The sequence below is a fragment of the Aspergillus puulaauensis genome, chromosome 4 (genome assembly GCF_016861865.1).
Source record: "Aspergillus puulaauensis MK2 DNA, chromosome 4, nearly complete sequence".
In the NCBI taxonomy this organism is placed as follows: domain Eukaryota; kingdom Fungi; phylum Ascomycota; class Eurotiomycetes; order Eurotiales; family Aspergillaceae; genus Aspergillus; species Aspergillus puulaauensis.
The window spans coordinates 30,094-46,431 of record NC_054860.1 but is presented as its reverse complement, the minus strand read 5'-3'; the positions used below and the strand labels follow the sequence as shown (position 1 = coordinate 46,431).

The 16,338-nt window shown below is 49.2% G+C and overlaps 6 protein-coding genes across 6 annotated transcripts; all 6 read left to right on the top strand.

Annotated features, from left to right (window-relative positions):
• Positions 1-979: 979 nt before the first annotated feature.
• Positions 980-2,761, top strand: APUU_40011A (FAD-dependent oxidoreductase; the record flags this gene model as incomplete). The annotated part of the gene is made up of 2 exons (XM_041703035.1): positions 980-1,233; positions 1,312-2,761. The coding sequence occupies 2 exons, from the start codon at positions 980-982 to the stop codon at positions 2,759-2,761; spliced, it is 1,704 nt and encodes a 567-aa protein (XP_041555761.1).
• A 707-nt stretch (positions 2,762-3,468) lies between these two features.
• APUU_40010A (putative integral membrane protein (Pth11)) lies at positions 3,469-5,080 on the top strand (the record flags this gene model as incomplete). The annotated part of the gene is made up of 6 exons (XM_041703034.1): positions 3,469-3,682; positions 3,772-3,839; positions 3,914-4,099; positions 4,168-4,323; positions 4,405-4,545; positions 4,670-5,080. The coding sequence occupies 6 exons, from the start codon at positions 3,469-3,471 to the stop codon at positions 5,078-5,080; spliced, it is 1,176 nt and encodes a 391-aa protein (XP_041555760.1).
• Positions 5,081-5,652: 572 nt separating this feature from the next.
• APUU_40009A (putative extracellular sialidase/neuraminidase) lies at positions 5,653-6,864 on the top strand (the record flags this gene model as incomplete). The annotated part of the gene is made up of 1 exon (XM_041703033.1): positions 5,653-6,864. One exon carries the CDS (start codon positions 5,653-5,655, stop codon positions 6,862-6,864), a length of 1,212 nt encoding a protein of 403 aa, XP_041555759.1.
• Positions 6,865-8,142: 1,278 nt separating this feature from the next.
• Positions 8,143-8,783, top strand: APUU_40008A (uncharacterized protein; the record flags this gene model as incomplete). The annotated part of the gene is made up of 2 exons (XM_041703032.1): positions 8,143-8,200; positions 8,257-8,783. The coding sequence occupies 2 exons, from the start codon at positions 8,143-8,145 to the stop codon at positions 8,781-8,783; spliced, it is 585 nt and encodes a 194-aa protein (XP_041555758.1).
• A 1,627-nt stretch (positions 8,784-10,410) lies between these two features.
• Positions 10,411-10,671, top strand: APUU_40007A (uncharacterized protein; the record flags this gene model as incomplete). Its single annotated transcript, XM_041703031.1, has 1 exon — positions 10,411-10,671. The coding sequence occupies one exon, from the start codon at positions 10,411-10,413 to the stop codon at positions 10,669-10,671; it is 261 nt and encodes an 86-aa protein (XP_041555757.1).
• A 444-nt stretch (positions 10,672-11,115) lies between these two features.
• Positions 11,116-13,023, top strand: APUU_40006A (trichothecene efflux pump; the record flags this gene model as incomplete). The annotated part of the gene is made up of 3 exons (XM_041703030.1): positions 11,116-11,307; positions 11,370-12,132; positions 12,206-13,023. 3 exons carry the CDS (start codon positions 11,116-11,118, stop codon positions 13,021-13,023), a joined length of 1,773 nt encoding a protein of 590 aa, XP_041555756.1.
• Positions 13,024-16,338: the final 3,315 nt, after the last annotated feature.

Below are 16,338 nucleotides of genomic sequence, written 5' to 3'. Positions count from 1 at the left end.
TATTGCTCTATTCATGCAAAGCGAACGGTGCGGATCCTACTGGATCTATGGCTCGGGCAATGTAATGATAACCCTGCGGGGAACTCTCAGCTTGGGCCGGGCGTCTAGCGTCCCTGTAATTGTAAGATTACGGCTAACCTCACACACTCTTAATACCCTAATATTTTGATGGCTGGGCGTAAGGCGTTCTATTCGCGACAGTGGGAGCGGACTACGGACACACTCTTGCTCACTGCATATGGAAGTTCTCTGTGGAAAGCCAGCACAGGGCATAGCGAAAGAAGGCCCGTCGGCATGGGGCATTCTTCGCCGGCCTCTAGGATATGACGAGGGATTCACTTCGAGCCTCTGGGGGGCGACTATAAATTGGCTGTGTCGGCGTGCATCCTGACCTCAGAACTAATACTCCTACACGGACAGCGAAGCGGAATGCCTTCATGTCGCTGCCATACCGACTGTACGTATTCGGAGATGTTAATTGTGAGGTTGATGCCAGCCCACAGGCTCTATGCTGTACCCAGGACAATCCTCTGTTAACTTCCTTTCTAGAACAAGCCGGCTTGGCCCTTCGTGCTGAGATTGACAGCTTCCCGGAATGACGATCGACAGGCTAAGCGTTCCCTGCCTCTTGCAATGCAGTGTCCACGACAGCTTTCCTTAGTGCCTCCTCTTAGGGTTGGACCGTTGGAGTTTCTGAGTCCTCTTCCTCTCGGTCCCAAACGACGTGCCGCGACGGCCCACTTTCGACCGGTAGCAGTATCTCTGTATGTAAAGTTACTCTGTAATTTCAGGCCGGCTTGACTCAGGGTGAATTCGTTTCGTATGGGAAGCTCCATATCGAGTCGGCGTTGCAATCCGTGCAATCCCGGACAGGAGAACCACATTACCTGCCGAGTTCAAAAGCAAATAAATATATTGGAGATAGCCCAAATATCCTCTTCATCCACCATCATCTCCCTTTGATACTGTCAGCATCGCCATGTTGGGCCCTTCCACAGGACTCGACTTCCTAACTGGCCTCCTGGCCCTTTCCACCAACACCGCGGACTGTGCCTGTCGCTGCATGCCTGGCGATGCCTGCTGGCCCTCCCCCTCCACCTGGTCGCAGTTCAATCAATCGGTTGATGGCCGGCTTATTGCGACCGTGCCATTGGGCGCGCCCTGTCACGGGGATGCCTACAACGCCGCGGAATGCGATGCTCTAAGCGCGGAGTGGACGCAGCCGGATTTACAGTGAGTGATAGCACATTGCCCGGTGGCAATCGAGATATAAAACATAAATAAAAATAGAAGGCTCATATCCTGGCTCAGCTATGAATCTTCCTCCTCCATCATGGCTCCGTTCTTCGCCAATGGCTCCTGCGACCCCTTCCACCCTGTCGACAAACCCTGCACATTGGACAATTACATTGTCTACGCGGTCAACGCGAGCAAACCTGATCATGTCTCCAAGACAATCCAGTTCGCGACAGTGAACAATATCCGCTTTGTAGTGCGCAATACCGGCCATGACTACAATGGCAAGTCGACTGGGGCCGGTGCTCTCGGTATCTGGACGCACTATGTCAAGGATATTGAGATCACAAGCTGGGAAGACCCGTGGTATAATGGAAACGCAATCAAGCTGGGAGCTGGTGTGTCCGGTATTGAGGCCTATACTGCGGCCGACGCGCAGGGCCTGGAAGTTGTTGGTGGCGAGTGCCCGTCGGTGGGCATTGCTGGGGGATACACCCAGGGAGGGGGGCATTCCTCATTGGCATCTGCGCATGGCCTCGCGGCGGACCAGGTGCTCCAGTGGGAGGTGGTTGATGGGAAGGGCAACTTCATCACTGCCACGCGAGACAACAAGTACTCGGATTTGTTTTGGGCGTTGAGCGGAGGGGGTGGTGGCACGTATGGTGTTGTCTGGTCAATGACTGTAAAAGCACACCCCGGCACGCCTGTTTCTGGGCTAAACTTGACTTTTACAAACGAGGGTATCTCTCAGGATACACTCTATCGCGCTGTGTCTCTGTACCATTCTACTCTCCCCTCTCTTGTCGACGCCGGTGCTATGAGTGTCTGGATGTTCACCAACACCAGCTTCACCATCTCTCCGTTAACTGGTCCCAACATCCCCGTCGCTCGACTGCAGGAACTGCTAGAACCATTCACCGACGGCCTTGCTAAGCTCGGAATTACCTACACCATCCATGCAGAGCAATTCCCCAACTTCCTATCCCAATACAATACAATGCAGGGCGCCATCGAAGTTAGCACAGCCCAGTACGGCGGCTGGCTAATTCCACGCTCTGTAGTGACCGAGAACAATGAAGCCCTCACAGCAGGCTACCGCAACATTACCTCCTCGGGCGCTACCTTCATCGGCGTGGGACTGGACGTCTCGCGTGCCGTTACCGGCGACGTGTACAACGCGGTCCTGCCCGCCTGGCGCGACACCCTCATCGACACAACCATCACGACACCCTGGGAGTGGGCTGCCGACACGGCTATGCTCGCGCAGCAGCGCAAGATGACAGAGGACTACATTCCGATTCTGCAGGCCCTGGCGCCGGAATCGGGGGCGTACATGAACGAGGCGGACTTCCGCCAGCCGAATTGGCAGGAGGCATTCTATGGGGCGAACTATGGGGCACTTAGGGCCGTCAAGGCTAGGTATGACCCGAACAATGTGTTCTATGCATGGCAAGCGGTTGGCTCGGATGAGTGGGTTGCTTCTGAGGGGGGGCGGTTGTGCCGGGCGTTGATAGAAACTCCGTAGAACGACGGGCTCGGCTCCTGCCCCTGCATATTGCACAAGCGTGGACGCCGAAGGGCAAGCTGGACTCTTGAAGAGCTCAGTTTAATATGTAGTCTAACCCATGTTAATGTAAATAGTCGCAATCTCTCCTCAACTGTTCTACATTGCAATATCAACTTCACCCTTGCTTGAGCTAACCCGGGTGTCAGTTACATAGCTTTCGTATGAACGCTGCAGCAGGCATGACTCGAGTCATGGGCCCGGGGATATACCGGTGTCATGTCGCTGATCCCTTTGGCCCCCATGCGTGATGTTCCTGAATAAAACGTCAATCCAGCCGATCGTCATCGATAATGGGGGCCGTCAAACACAGGTTCCTCACTGTTCTCAATATTGTATTGCTCGTGTACCAGTAGTGTCTAGTCCGCGTTACATTTCCATAATCCCTGTTTCTACGACGATCTGCCATTGTGCCATCTGCTATGCACGCTCACAGCCACCGAACCCATGCCACATCAACCCTGTCGGTGCGCCTTGACTTTAAGCTATGGAATTCGAAGCAAGCGAGCGGAGTCTCGTCATCTTTTCTCTTCCATTGATCATCCCCACCCTCGTGGCTTAGATTGATACTGCTTCTTTTTCTTAACTTTCGCCTCTACCCCCGCCCTGGTCCTCCGCCTCCTCTACCCGCGAGTATATTCACCACCGTCTCTGTTCTCTATGGAACCATGGGCTGGGTATACAACCTCCAAACACCCGACCCGGACTCCCACATCCCTCGGGTTATCGCAGTTAGCATGGTATTTGCGGGCGTGGCATGTTTGACCGTTGCGCTGCGCTTCCATGTTCGCATCTGGGTCAAGAAAGCCGTTTGGGTAGATGACTTTGCGGCGTTGTTTAGTGCGCTTATGGCGGTTGGGTACGCTGGGCTTATAGTCGCTCGTATGTCTATCGTTTTCGCCTTCTTTTTTTTGATTTTCTACCCAGGGAAATGGAGATGAATATCGGACTAACAGTTTGGGCAAACCCAGAGACACGCTGGGGACTAGGACTTCATGAGGACTACTTCCCGGCCGCGAATAGTATCCCATTTGCTAAGGTTTCTATCCTATCTATGCCGTCTCGTCTGGCTGTGTTGGATTGAATTGAGCTCACTGACAACCACCGAACCAGATGCAATACGCCGGTGGACCCGTATACGCCATCTCCTTGCTTGGATTCCGAATCTCGCTTCTAGCATCCTACCTGCGGATTGGGGGCTTCGTCCGAACGTATCGAATGGTTATTGTTGTCGCCATCTTGGCCTGTGTCTGTAACCAAATTGCGTTTGGCATTGTCATATCGTGCGGGTGTAGGCCGGTAAGCTACCCAGCAATTATATACCAAGGACAGGACGTGAAAGAATAACACAGGGGATTTGGATCTAGGTCGCCCGTCAATGGGACCCCTCAATACCAGGTACGTGCATCGACACAGTCGCATCGTACTATGCCCTTGCGGCGACGAGTCTGGCCTTCGACGTGGTTATCATCGCCCTTCCGCTGCCGATTCTGGCGAAGTTGAAGTTGAGATTACGGCAGAAGGTGAGCGAGCAGTCATCTGGCTCCATTTCCATTCCTCCTACCAGAGGCAATGCTGATAAAACTATGTTATAAAACTAATAGGTCCTCCTCGGCGTCCTCTTTGGCCTCGGCTTCTTCATCACAATCATTCAGATCATCCGCATCTTCACGGTTAAGAACCTCGCCACATACGCGAACAGCGAGGCGATTATCCTCTGGTCGATTGTTGAAATTGGGCTTGGGGTGCGTTTTTTCTCCCCACCACGTCTATCTATCGTTCTACCATTCCTATACCTGCCGCTCTCAACCCTCACCTCTGTCGCAATATGAACCCACCTTCAAACAGTCAAATAACAATTAGGAACAGGTCATAATAAGTTGCATCCCAACCTACGGCCCCTACTTCCGCTCCTTCAAAATGAATATATCGGGCTACCGCCGGCGACGCACGCAGGGGACAGGACAATACTATGGGAGTTCCGACGCACAATCACGTTTGCACTCGCAGTCGAACACGCAATCATACAGGCTTTCATCCCGCAATATGAGCCGGGGCCGGACCGGCGGGCGAGACCGAGACGGGGATCGGGTCTATGACAACAGTACCGTGCCGACGACGACGGTGGGTGCGGTGGCAGAAAGGAATAGGATGGGTGATAATGATTCCGAGGAGATTATACTGTTTGATCGGGAGGACGATGGCGCGGAGCAGATCAAGGATACGGGGAATGGGAAGGGGATCCATATTGCGACAGAGGTGAGGGTTGAGAGGGAGTAGAACTTGAGTTTTGACAATGTCAGGTTGTTTAGTTATTGTTCAGCTACTCGGCTATATATAATCCATCACTTCATGACCAGTCCGATCCCACTACCAGGGCTGACTCGCATTCGCTTCAGTGCCCTCGGATAATGATCATCTCGCCTGGCCATCCTGCAAGGTCAACAGTTATTCGCCGCCAACACCCAGGTCTTCCCAAAAGGACCACTCACAACCGGCGAGTACGAGGTGGCATAAATAGATCTCGTGTTGCAGATGCCGATCACCGTCGGGTTTCTCGAGAATCTCTTCCACATGCAAGGAACACGTCGATCGTGCCTATTCTTGGATACGAGCTTGTCAACGCCGAAACATCCCCAAGACGTAGATGCTGCCTTCCCTGGGAACGCCTTGGATCTGAGAGTCGCACGTGTGCGATTCTGCTGTTCTAAAAGGTCGGCAAGCTCGCTGACACCAGCGTCCAAAAACAGCTTTCATATGCGTGATGTTGTATAAAGCTCGCGAGGGTCCGTCCCCCAGACCACTATCCCCCCAACTCGACAATCCCCTTCATCTTTCTCAGCATCATCAAGATGCGCTTCTTGAAGCTCCTCCCCTTCCTGGCCACGGCGGCCTTCGCCAACGTCGACGACCCAGCTGCCGACAAGGCCCAGTCGCACAATGAGTTTGCGCTCTTCCGCAGCGCGAACATGAACGGAGCCGACAAACTGTCCACAGGCGTCGGCTTCCACTCCTTCCGCATCCCTGCTGTGGTCCGCAGCAAGTCCGGCCGCCTCATCGCCTTCGCCGAGGGCCGCCGCTTCAACGACCGCGACTTCGGCGACATCAACCTCGTCTACAAGCGCACCAAGTCCACTGACGGCGTGGGCAAGGCCATCGACGACTGGGAGGGGCTGAGGGAAGTCGTCGGCGCCGGCGACGGCACATGGGGGAACCCGGCCCCCGTCGTCGACGACGATGGCACGATCTATCTCTGGATGAGCTGGAATAACGGCAGTTACTCGCAAACCGGTCTCCCCCTGCACGACGGAACCCCGACAAAGCCCATCGACGACACCTGGGAAGGCCGCCGCCACCTCTTCCTCACCTACAGCAAGGACGAGGGCGAGACCTGGTCCGAGCCTGAAGATTTCACAAAGGCACTCACCCCCGAGGGACGGACCTGGGACGCCGTCGGGCCCGGTATCGGAATCCGCCTCACATCTGGCGAACTCGTCATCCCCGCTCAGGAACGCAACCTGATCGGCCGCGGCGAGCCAGGCAAGCGCGAGTGGACCGCCCAGGACGTCCCCGGGGCCGGGTCGGAGGGTACGATCGTCGAGCTCCCCAATGGACGGCTCCAGCGCAATGACCGCAAGTCCGGCGGATACCGCATCATCTCGTATGGCAGTCTTGCCGATGGCTTCGGCGAGTTCAAGGAGGATACTGGGCTCCCCGACCCCGGATGCCAGGGTTCCATCCTTAGCTATAACCGCGGCGAAGACCTGAACCGCACGATCTTCATGAATGCTGCCGATGCCGAGACCCGCCGCAGCATGCGCGTCCGTGTGACGTATGACGATGATGCCAGGAAATACAACTACGGCCGCAAACTGGAAGATGCCCCAGTGCCGAGCTCGGGTCATCAGGGTGGGTACTCGAGCATGGTAAAGACCGGCGATTACCACATTGGTGCGCTTGTCGAGAGTGATTTCTTCAATGATGGGAGCAATGGTGGCTCGTACCGGACTATTCTCTGGCGCCGGTTCAATCTCTCTTGGGTCTTGCATGGGCCGAACAACTAGAGCAGTTGTCTTGTCTGGCCGCGGGTGTCCCATGCCCGAGTCTTTCGGGTTGCACAGCGAAGAATAATGTGTTGTGTATAGCTATCTATTTAACCCCCAGGCCTGGACACTACACCATGAGGGTTCTGACATCTATTCCTATTCTTTGTCTGCTGATTAGCTGTAGTACGTGCTGCCGCTGCTCTACATGCGTGTGTATGTTCTTTACTCTACAAAAATAACTATAGCTTAAATATGGTAATGTTATCTTAATATAGTGTTATTACGGGGGTAAATCAGTAATTCCATATACCCAGGACTATAGTTATGCCTACCGATAAATAAAATAACTAAGTACAGAATAGTTATCCACTATTTACCTAACTAGCTTACACAGATAGTTAAATACTAGAATCATCATCACTGCAACCAAGCCCTGGATTGACAGGCACAATTCCAGCGATCCATTCGAATTAAATATATATATTATTCATTGGGTATTCTAGTATTCTAGGGTTCCTCCGAATAATCTGACGTGTAATACTAGGGAGTCTTACTTTGCCTGCCATACAGACCATATCTGGTGCTACTTGGTGATGGTACGCTATTATTCTCTGGCGCAAAATGGCTTCTATACCAGCGGGTCCTATACTTAGTACCAATCGCTCGACATCCCTCCGATACATCATGCGCGCTGTAAACGCATAACGCGCTGACAAGATGCAGTGATTTGTCGGTAACCCAGAACAATTATTGTGCTCTATCTGACTTGACTGAGAACATGCCGCCGAATTTCCATCCCATTTATTGGAAGCTATCTACCACGTCGGTACTCGATTATGATATTTTGGGTTATCGCCACTTTCCCGGAACTGGATCTCGACTTTTGACAGCGGACAGTATCTCTTCGGGCCGAGTTAGCATGTTTATGGCGCGCCAGATCTCCACGAGTCAGCTCAGCTGGGGAAACTCCGCTGCAGGCTTAAAATAACTCTTGCGAGGCGATGTAACGGCAGCGAGATATCCTGCTCTCCGGGCCCAGCCCTGCCAGGAGAAAGCTCCCACAGCCCCCAATGGAACTCGTCGGTCCCAGTTGTGCTGTCATCGTAATTGGCTATGTTGTCTTTTCGTCCGGAACACGCAGGATCGTCCGTGGGGTCCGGGGCTGAGACACAATTTCAGCCGTGAACAGCACAACGGTCGAATCCGGACTATTTAATATGAGATGATTCTCTCCTCTGTTCTTGTATCATCCATCCCGAATTCAGAAAAATCTTGTCAACTCAAAGAAAAAACAAAATGAAGTCTACCCCTCTCCTCTCGCTCGTCTCCCTCTCTGCAACGGCCCTCGCAGCCGGTACGTTTCATACAGAGCCAAGTCCTATCCCTTCCCAGTAGCTAACCCGCACACAGGCTGCAACGTCGAAGGCAACCTCTTCCAGCTCCAAGCCTTCCAAACCCGCGACGACGGCTCGCGCCGCACCGGCAGCGTCCAAGTTGCCCAAATTGGCGACCTGGGCACCGAAACCCTTGCCCACTTCAGCGCCTCCTCCGCCGGCGGGCCTGAAACCTCCACCGCAGTCTTCTACCTCAACACCGACAACAACCGCCTCATCGTCCTCGACCCCTTCGGCCTGCTGCACGCGTCAAACAGCTACACTGACGCGGCGGAGGGCGGCGAACTGAAGTTCACCTTCTACAATGACACCAGCCGGCCCGAGCCGTACCACTGGCCCGTCTTTGGGATTAGCGAGGCAGATGATGGGGAGTACTTGACTGTTGATGGGGATGCGGCTGCCTTCAAGCATTGTCCTACTGATGCGGAGAGTTCGCTGCTCACTGGGTCTATTGCGCTGGGCACGGCGGATGTTGGCAAGGACTGTGTGCCCCTGGACGGACTGAAGATTTACCCTGTTACCTCGCAGATTAGCCAGGAGTAGAGTAGATATCCGTTATAGTAATGCTAGATAACCCGACATCTTTACGATAACAAAGCCTTGAAACCTGGAATCTCCAAAATCCATTCCCTTCATTTTCACCAAACCTCTCGTATTTATATTCTCAAAACGGAACTATCCCGCGCTCACACGAGAGCCAAGACTCGTCCCTGGAACCACGCCAGTAAGCTTCCCAGTCAAGAAATTAGGTCGATCACGCAATGCCCTGGTGTGACTCTTGATCCCGGGGGCCTGACGCACCGAAATCGCCTGACGGAGGCAGGGGCTCAGAGGAGCAGTTCGGCGCACTACTCCACCACACTCGGCAACAAGAACGAAAATAGAAGCCTTGAATGGGATTACGCTGGTACCGGCGTCGAGGCCGGACCAGAGTCTTGCAAACTCTGTGGAACTGCGCTCCCGGCTGAACTTTGGCATTCTATCCAGGCAGGAGACGAGATGCACAATGGGACCGCGGACCAATGCAGGTACTTATCCCAGCCCCCAAAACTTACAATGGACTTTAAGTTAGCAAGGAAGACCTAATGCTTAATTCCGGCGTAATTAGGGGGTTCCCTACGACCGTTCCTGGTCTACTGCGTGAAAGCGGGCTCAGATGCACCCTCGCCTCTGATCCGTAAAGGGCGGAACAGGATTCAAGTTACAGGCTTCTCGCAAGATACCTGCCCCATTTCTCATGGGCTGTGTGGAAGTCAGATTTAATGGACGCGTCGCTAATCATATCGAATAACGCTACTGTAGAGCAGCGAATGGCACATCCATAGCCTAGGCCATGGGCAGGAGAGAGATCGGTATGCGTATTTTCAATATCGATTGTCGAATATATATGATAAAGCTGTGGTTAAAGCACTCTATGTTGGCGTCGATATTGGGCGTGCTGTTCAGTTATTTAATATGAGGCTACACGCCCTATTAGGTGTGGCTAAGTAGCTATATAAATTGATTAGTATAGCTTTTGAACATTACAGGCTGATAATATAATGTTATAGTGGTGTTTTTGAATTCAAGGTATTTTCAGATAACTAACATACCTAGACACTACATCTCCAGCATACTTTCGAGGTCATTATAAACTTGATGGGCCTTATTGCTAGGGGGTTGTATGGGCGTGTATAGTGTGTCGTGACGTCGTAATTGTCAGCGCTATCCTGTCATCCACATCCATGCAGTTCTAAATGAGCGCAGGCAGAACGCGTATTTACCCATTTCCTATAGGCTAGTAAGGGTGGTCGAGAATTAGAACCATGGCGCGTTCCACAGCACGGAAGTAGACATCCTGCCTATAACCAGCGAGAGCCGGGGGAGTAGATCAACCAATCATGGACAAAATGGTCCCCTCACATTCATTAGCAAAGAGCTGCGGCCGTATTTTGCACCTTGGGTTCTTCGGGCAGAAAGTATACATAAAAAGGTAAGGGTGAGTTCCTCATCATGAAAGTCGGAAGGATACCAAGAAACAAGAAAATAGAGCCCATTCACACCTCATCTGCGCCCAAAAGGCCGATCCGCATCGGTGGTGCCAGCGGCGGATTTACGGACCGGCAGTGAAGCATCTTGTCCCTTGCTAGACAACGATGTCGATGTCATCATAGGCGATTGGGTAAGCGAAATGACAATACAGTGGCATGGTGCGGAGAAAGCTGGCCGAGCTCAGTTCAAACGCCCTGGTGTTGCTAGCCCTATTGCGACGTTCGATCCATCTTTCATGGGCACTTTCACTCCTGCCTTGCCTTACCTCCAGCAGCGTCGTATCAAAGTGGCCGTGAATGCGGGATCTAGTGAGCCAGACAAACTGACCGGAATCGTCATCGCTGCCATCAAAGAGCAGAACCTGAATCGTAAGGTCGCCTGGATCCAAGGGGGTCTCTGACCCAGCGCCTGTAGTCGGGGCGTCGGTGTGGTGGCACCTGGAAATATTCAGCCTGTTCGAACCCGCCCCGGAGGCCCAGGTGACACAACATGTCAGCAAACAGCAATAAACGCGATTTGTCTATTTAGCAGTGTCATCAACTCAACCAGTATCCATCACCAAAGTCACATTATTTCTCTCGAGCCGTTCTCTTATCACAGTTGTAAGGTTTCTTCGTGCCCCCTTAAACCATGCGGCGGATGATCACTTCCGGGTAGAACTCTATTCAGGCCCACCTGGCCGGTGCGTCGCAAGACCATTTCCGGCCGAAGACCACTAGGTGAAGCTTTCGATACGCTTGAAGCCCATATATATGCCTTGGGTCGTGATCCACAGACTGGATCGCTCATACTTGGTTATGCGTATCTCGCCCATAATTCCTTTATACTACCTACAACTTGAACAATGTCTAGAATCGAGGTTGACCTAGAAGACAACGGTGACACCTGCAATGCCATGGGTGATAAGATGGGGGGTATTGAATCGCACTCTGAGCACGCTATGCTGGGTGCCGATAGGGACTCTATGCCTCCCGGGTATTTCACCAGCCCCTCCTTTCTGGGCACCATCGTAGCATCCGGGTTTGCTATTGCCGGGGTAAGTGCAATTATTCACCATTCTGGACAATTCTAGAAACGGAAGCTAACTATATGCTACAGGGGACAGGAGGCTTTGCTCTCGCGGCGCCTATTTTGAGCATCATTAATGCCGACATTGGACCCGATCCGAACTATACCTGGGTCAGTTTGTCCTATACTCTGACTCTTTCCGTCGGCCTCACACTTGTGGGCCGGCTGTCCGATCTATTTGGACGCCGCTGGTTCTTTATTTCGGGAAATATCCTTGCTGTCATCGGCAGTATTGTTTGCGCAGTTGCATATAATATCAATATGGTCATCGGCGGCACCGTTCTAATTGGGCTCGCAGCGTCAACTCAGCTCTCATTCCCATTCGTTGTGGGGGAGATTGTTCCCATGCAGTATCGCTTCATCGCAAATGCATTCATCTATGTCTGGTCCATTCCATTCTCTGGACTTGGCCCGTTAGTAGCGTACGCGTTTGTGCTACACACGACCGCAGGGTGGCGCTGGTGCTATTACTTGATGATTATTGTGAATGGGCTGGGTGTTATCTGCTGGTTCCTCTTCTATCATCCGCCGACATTCTCTATGAAGAATCAATCCGCGAGCAAGTGGGCTATGGTAAAGGGATTTGATTATGTAGGTTTCATTCTCTTTACCGGCGGGCTCTTGATCTTTCTTGTTGGCCTCTCGTGGGGCGGTGCGGTTCACCCTTGGAAATCAGCGCGTGTTATCGCGACTATAGTAGTGGGGTTTATGGCGTTGGTCGCCTTTGCGTTGTGGGAACTATTCGCAAATCTGAAGGAAAAGTTACTCCCAATGCACCTGTTCCGGAACCAAGGTCTGTTTCCCTGCCCTTCATTAGTTCTAGTTTTAGGATTTGATCCACTGACACACACCCCGACATTATCTAGGCTGGAACGCTTCAATCCTCGTGCTCTCTCTGGGTGCATCAGTATATTACGCCTTTTCAATTATCCTCCCGCAACTCGTCTTCGGCGTCTATACGGATGACCTGTTCTACGGCTCCGGTCTGTCCTGTATAGTTGGTGCTTGTATTGTTTTGGGCCAGATTACTGGCGGCCTACTTGCCAAGCATATCGGGAAGCAAAAGTGGCAGCTAATATTCTCGTGTGCCGCATTCATGGGCCTTCTCGGTGGCGTCTCCTGTGTTACTGTCGATAATAGGAGCACTGTTATTGGTCTTCTAATTGTGGGCTGCTTTTTCTGCGGCTGGGTCGAGTCTCTCGGCCTCGGAATGGCGAGCATCCTCGTCGACGACCAAAGCGAGATCGGTACAGCCGTTGGCGTTGCTGGATCAGTGAGGTCCACCATCTCGACCGTAGCATCAACGATCTATCTGGCGGTGCTGGCTAACCGTCTGGGAGAAACCGTCCCGTCCGCGGTATCCCCAGCGGTTACAGACGCTGGCCTCCCATCGTCCTCTGTCGCTGCATTTATAGAGGCCATTACGACTGGCTCATTCAAGGGAATTCCAGGTGTGACACCCGATATTATTAAGGTTGGGTCCCACGCGTACAAGGTTGCGAGTGCCCAAGCATATAGTACCGTCTTCCTCGCCTCGATCTCGTTCAGTGGCCTGGCGCTTATCATGAGCGTCTTTTGTCCGAACGTCGATGACCGGATGACTGGAATGGTGGCAACTACGTTGCATAGGGGACGAAAACATGAGATTCGTGGGATAGAGAAAAGGGGGACGGGATTAGCTTGACACTCGATTTTAAACGGCCAGGACTTGGCATATTAGTAGGTATTTAGTGTGGTAACAGTATTGTGATACTCTACCGGGTTGTATATATGTAACACCCCAATCAATGCGCCGAAGCGACCCCATCGAGTCCGGTGGGGACAATCGTGTCACTGCCGGGATCAGCAGGTCTGGAGATGCCCACCTCAAAACACAGGTTTGCTTGGTACTGAGGACAAGATGGTCAGGCTGTTGCTGGAAGAGTGTCACTACCACATTGGGTCTTAGGGGCAAGGAAGGGCGCTTATAGATAGAAATTCCCGTCGCATGTTTAAGATAAGCAACTCTTGAAGCCTTGTCTTAAGTACTTAAATCCTGAATTTTTACAGGTTAATAGAATCCTACGGACTGCTATAAGAAAATACTCTTTCTACTTTATCTTAGTCTACCATGCCCTTTTAGAGTTTACTATAGCCTAAGTTTTATATAAGAATCTATCTAAGCTCAGACTAGAAGCTACTACTATTAATACAGGTAACTATAGTCTCCTCAGTATCTTTATCTACTGGGTCTAGCTTTATAAAAACTTATAGTATTCTTAGCCCGTCTGGATTAATATCTCTAGCTATTATAATCTACTTTATATATTATAATATCTATATTAGCTAGGATTACTGCCAAGTATAATTCAATAAGGATTATTTATAACGTAATTCACCGGTCATCCGACCGCCACTAGTAATCTGACCAACTCCAAATTGTCAACACGTCGTCCAACACGTCAACTTTCAAGTAATTACCATGCCACGAAAAAAGCATCTTTCAGGTCAAAAACTTATTGAGTAGGAGGGCAGGATTTAACTTGTAATTATCTCCTATAGAAATAATAAAATTCCTTCTATATACTGAGCAGCAGCTGCTTTTAAAGTCCTATATAGGATACTCCGAAACTGACTAAATAGCTATAAATTTTAAGTAGAATACCGCTACTACAACTACCAGCTTTCTTAAACTCAGGAAGACTATCTAGTACGATAGATAGTATCTAGAGATTAATATAACTGTCCTCCGCGGTATTTATATATTATATAAATAACCGATATAATTTTAAAAGCAGATTCTTTAATTAACTATAAATCTATCAGATAAAATTAGGTCACAAAACTTATTGCATGCCGTGACAAGATTAAAAGTCGATTTATATATTAATATAATTACCAGCAAGCTCTGTGCGAGGATCCTAAGATTATTTAAAAGTGGTTTAATAATCTAGAAGAGCTCTGATCTACTAAGGAGATTCTTAATAAAGATATCTACAACTTCAACAAAACCGGCTTTACTATAGGCCGAATAGGAATAACTAAAGTTATTTCTAGATCTAATATATCTGGCAGACTATTACTTATTCAGCCTGGTAGTCGTGAATAGGTCACGATAATTAAATATATTAATACTAGGGGATAGAGCGTTCCAACTTATATTATTTTTAAAGATAAAGTCCATATTAAAGGATAGTATATAGAATAAGCAGTTCTAGAAACCTAGTATATTAGAACTAGTCTAAATAGCTAGACTAGCGATAAGATAGGCCTTTACTAACTTTAATATATCTTTATTCCTGTAACTAATAATTATACGGTTGGTTGATATCAATTACTTATTTTAGACAGCTATAGAAGTTATTTAACACCCTAATTTAATAAAATCTGTAAAGAAAACAATATTATACTAATCTATATACCTGCTTATTTATCTTATCTATTATAATCTTTAGATATTAGCTATTTTAGTCCTCTAAAGCGTGTATATCAAGGGTTAACTAAAGAACAGTCTTAATTAGGGCTACACTATATTAAGAAGTTTAACTTCTTAAAGGTTTATCCCAGCGCCTATAAGACTATCTTTACCTCTTAGAATATCTAAAATGGGTTTACAGTAGCTGGGATAGTCCCTTTTAATCTCTAAAGAATCCTTAATAAGCTGTATATTCTGCAGAAGACCCTAATACCCCCCGGCAGCCGTAGAGGGTATTCTACTATCTCTTTAATACTAGAAACGCCTTATATAATCCGCTATTTATACCGAAAGTCTTTATTAATTTAAAATACTATAAGGCAACACTCTTACGGGTCTCCAGACCTATTAATTATCTATTTAATATAGATATAAAAAGGCTTCGAAGTTACTTTATATAATACTAAATTTCTAGCCTGAGAAAACTATCTTCTATACGCAGAAAGTGGTAAGATAAAAAAAAAAAAGCAGTAATCTAGATACTAAATATCTCCTATATAAGATCTTAATTTTACAGAAACTAGGGATCTTATTTCGTAGAGAAATAGGTAACTAAATATAGAGAGAGAACCCCCCGCAGATTCTACTCCGGCAAATATAGAGGCACCAAAACGACATTTATAAAAGTATTTAAATTATAGTGTTTTAGGCTATAAAAGAATAAAATATCCTCTACTTACTACTAATTAATTTAAATTGATATTTGCGTTGCTGCGTTGTTACGAATTACTTTAATATTATTAAGCGTAGCGAATTTGCGGAGTTGGTTGGATTACTAGTGGCGGTCGGATGACCGGTGAATTACGTTATAACTAAGAACTAAGTTATTAATTATAAGTTTATCTTCCTTCATGGTCATACCCGGTATTATATTCTCAAAGGTACCAGGTATGTTAATAATAGTAAGATGCTCTTCATCTGGACGCTGGATCTCTATTCACAGGACGTCACACGAAAACCGTCACCAGCACTTACTGATAGACCCAACTGTTGTAGTACCTATGATATTAATATCTGTTGTCTTAATATCTTGGGTAGAACTGACCTCCGCCATCATTTGTGTGAAAGACTGGTTATTAAGAGCCTGTAAATCGTTCGCATGCCAATCCCGCAAGAGTCTCCCTCATTCTGGTGCTGTATCTGGACCGGGCACTATAGACCGAGTAATAGAAACCGCACAGTGAGGCCAGCATGTATTGTACAGCCTGCCTGTAACGGCCGTGAGATGCCTCCAGGCGCACATAAGCCCTTCCATCCATACATTTAGTGTAACGAGCAGTATACTGGACAGCGGTCCATTAAGTAGGTAAGAAGAAGCAGATATGGTCAAGGGAAGAACAATAAGGTCAAATCCAGAAAAGGTCTGACTCTTTGGGACTATGATGCAGTTCTTAGGGAAGGAAGTGCTTACTCCGCAGACGGTTCTTGGGCATAACTTGCCAGGGAAACGACCAGAATCCCTCTAATACTACATTTAAAGGTTAATGACTTTCATTATAAGACCCGTGTCAGCTCCTGCTAAAGCCTAAGCATCGTTGGGTTGTC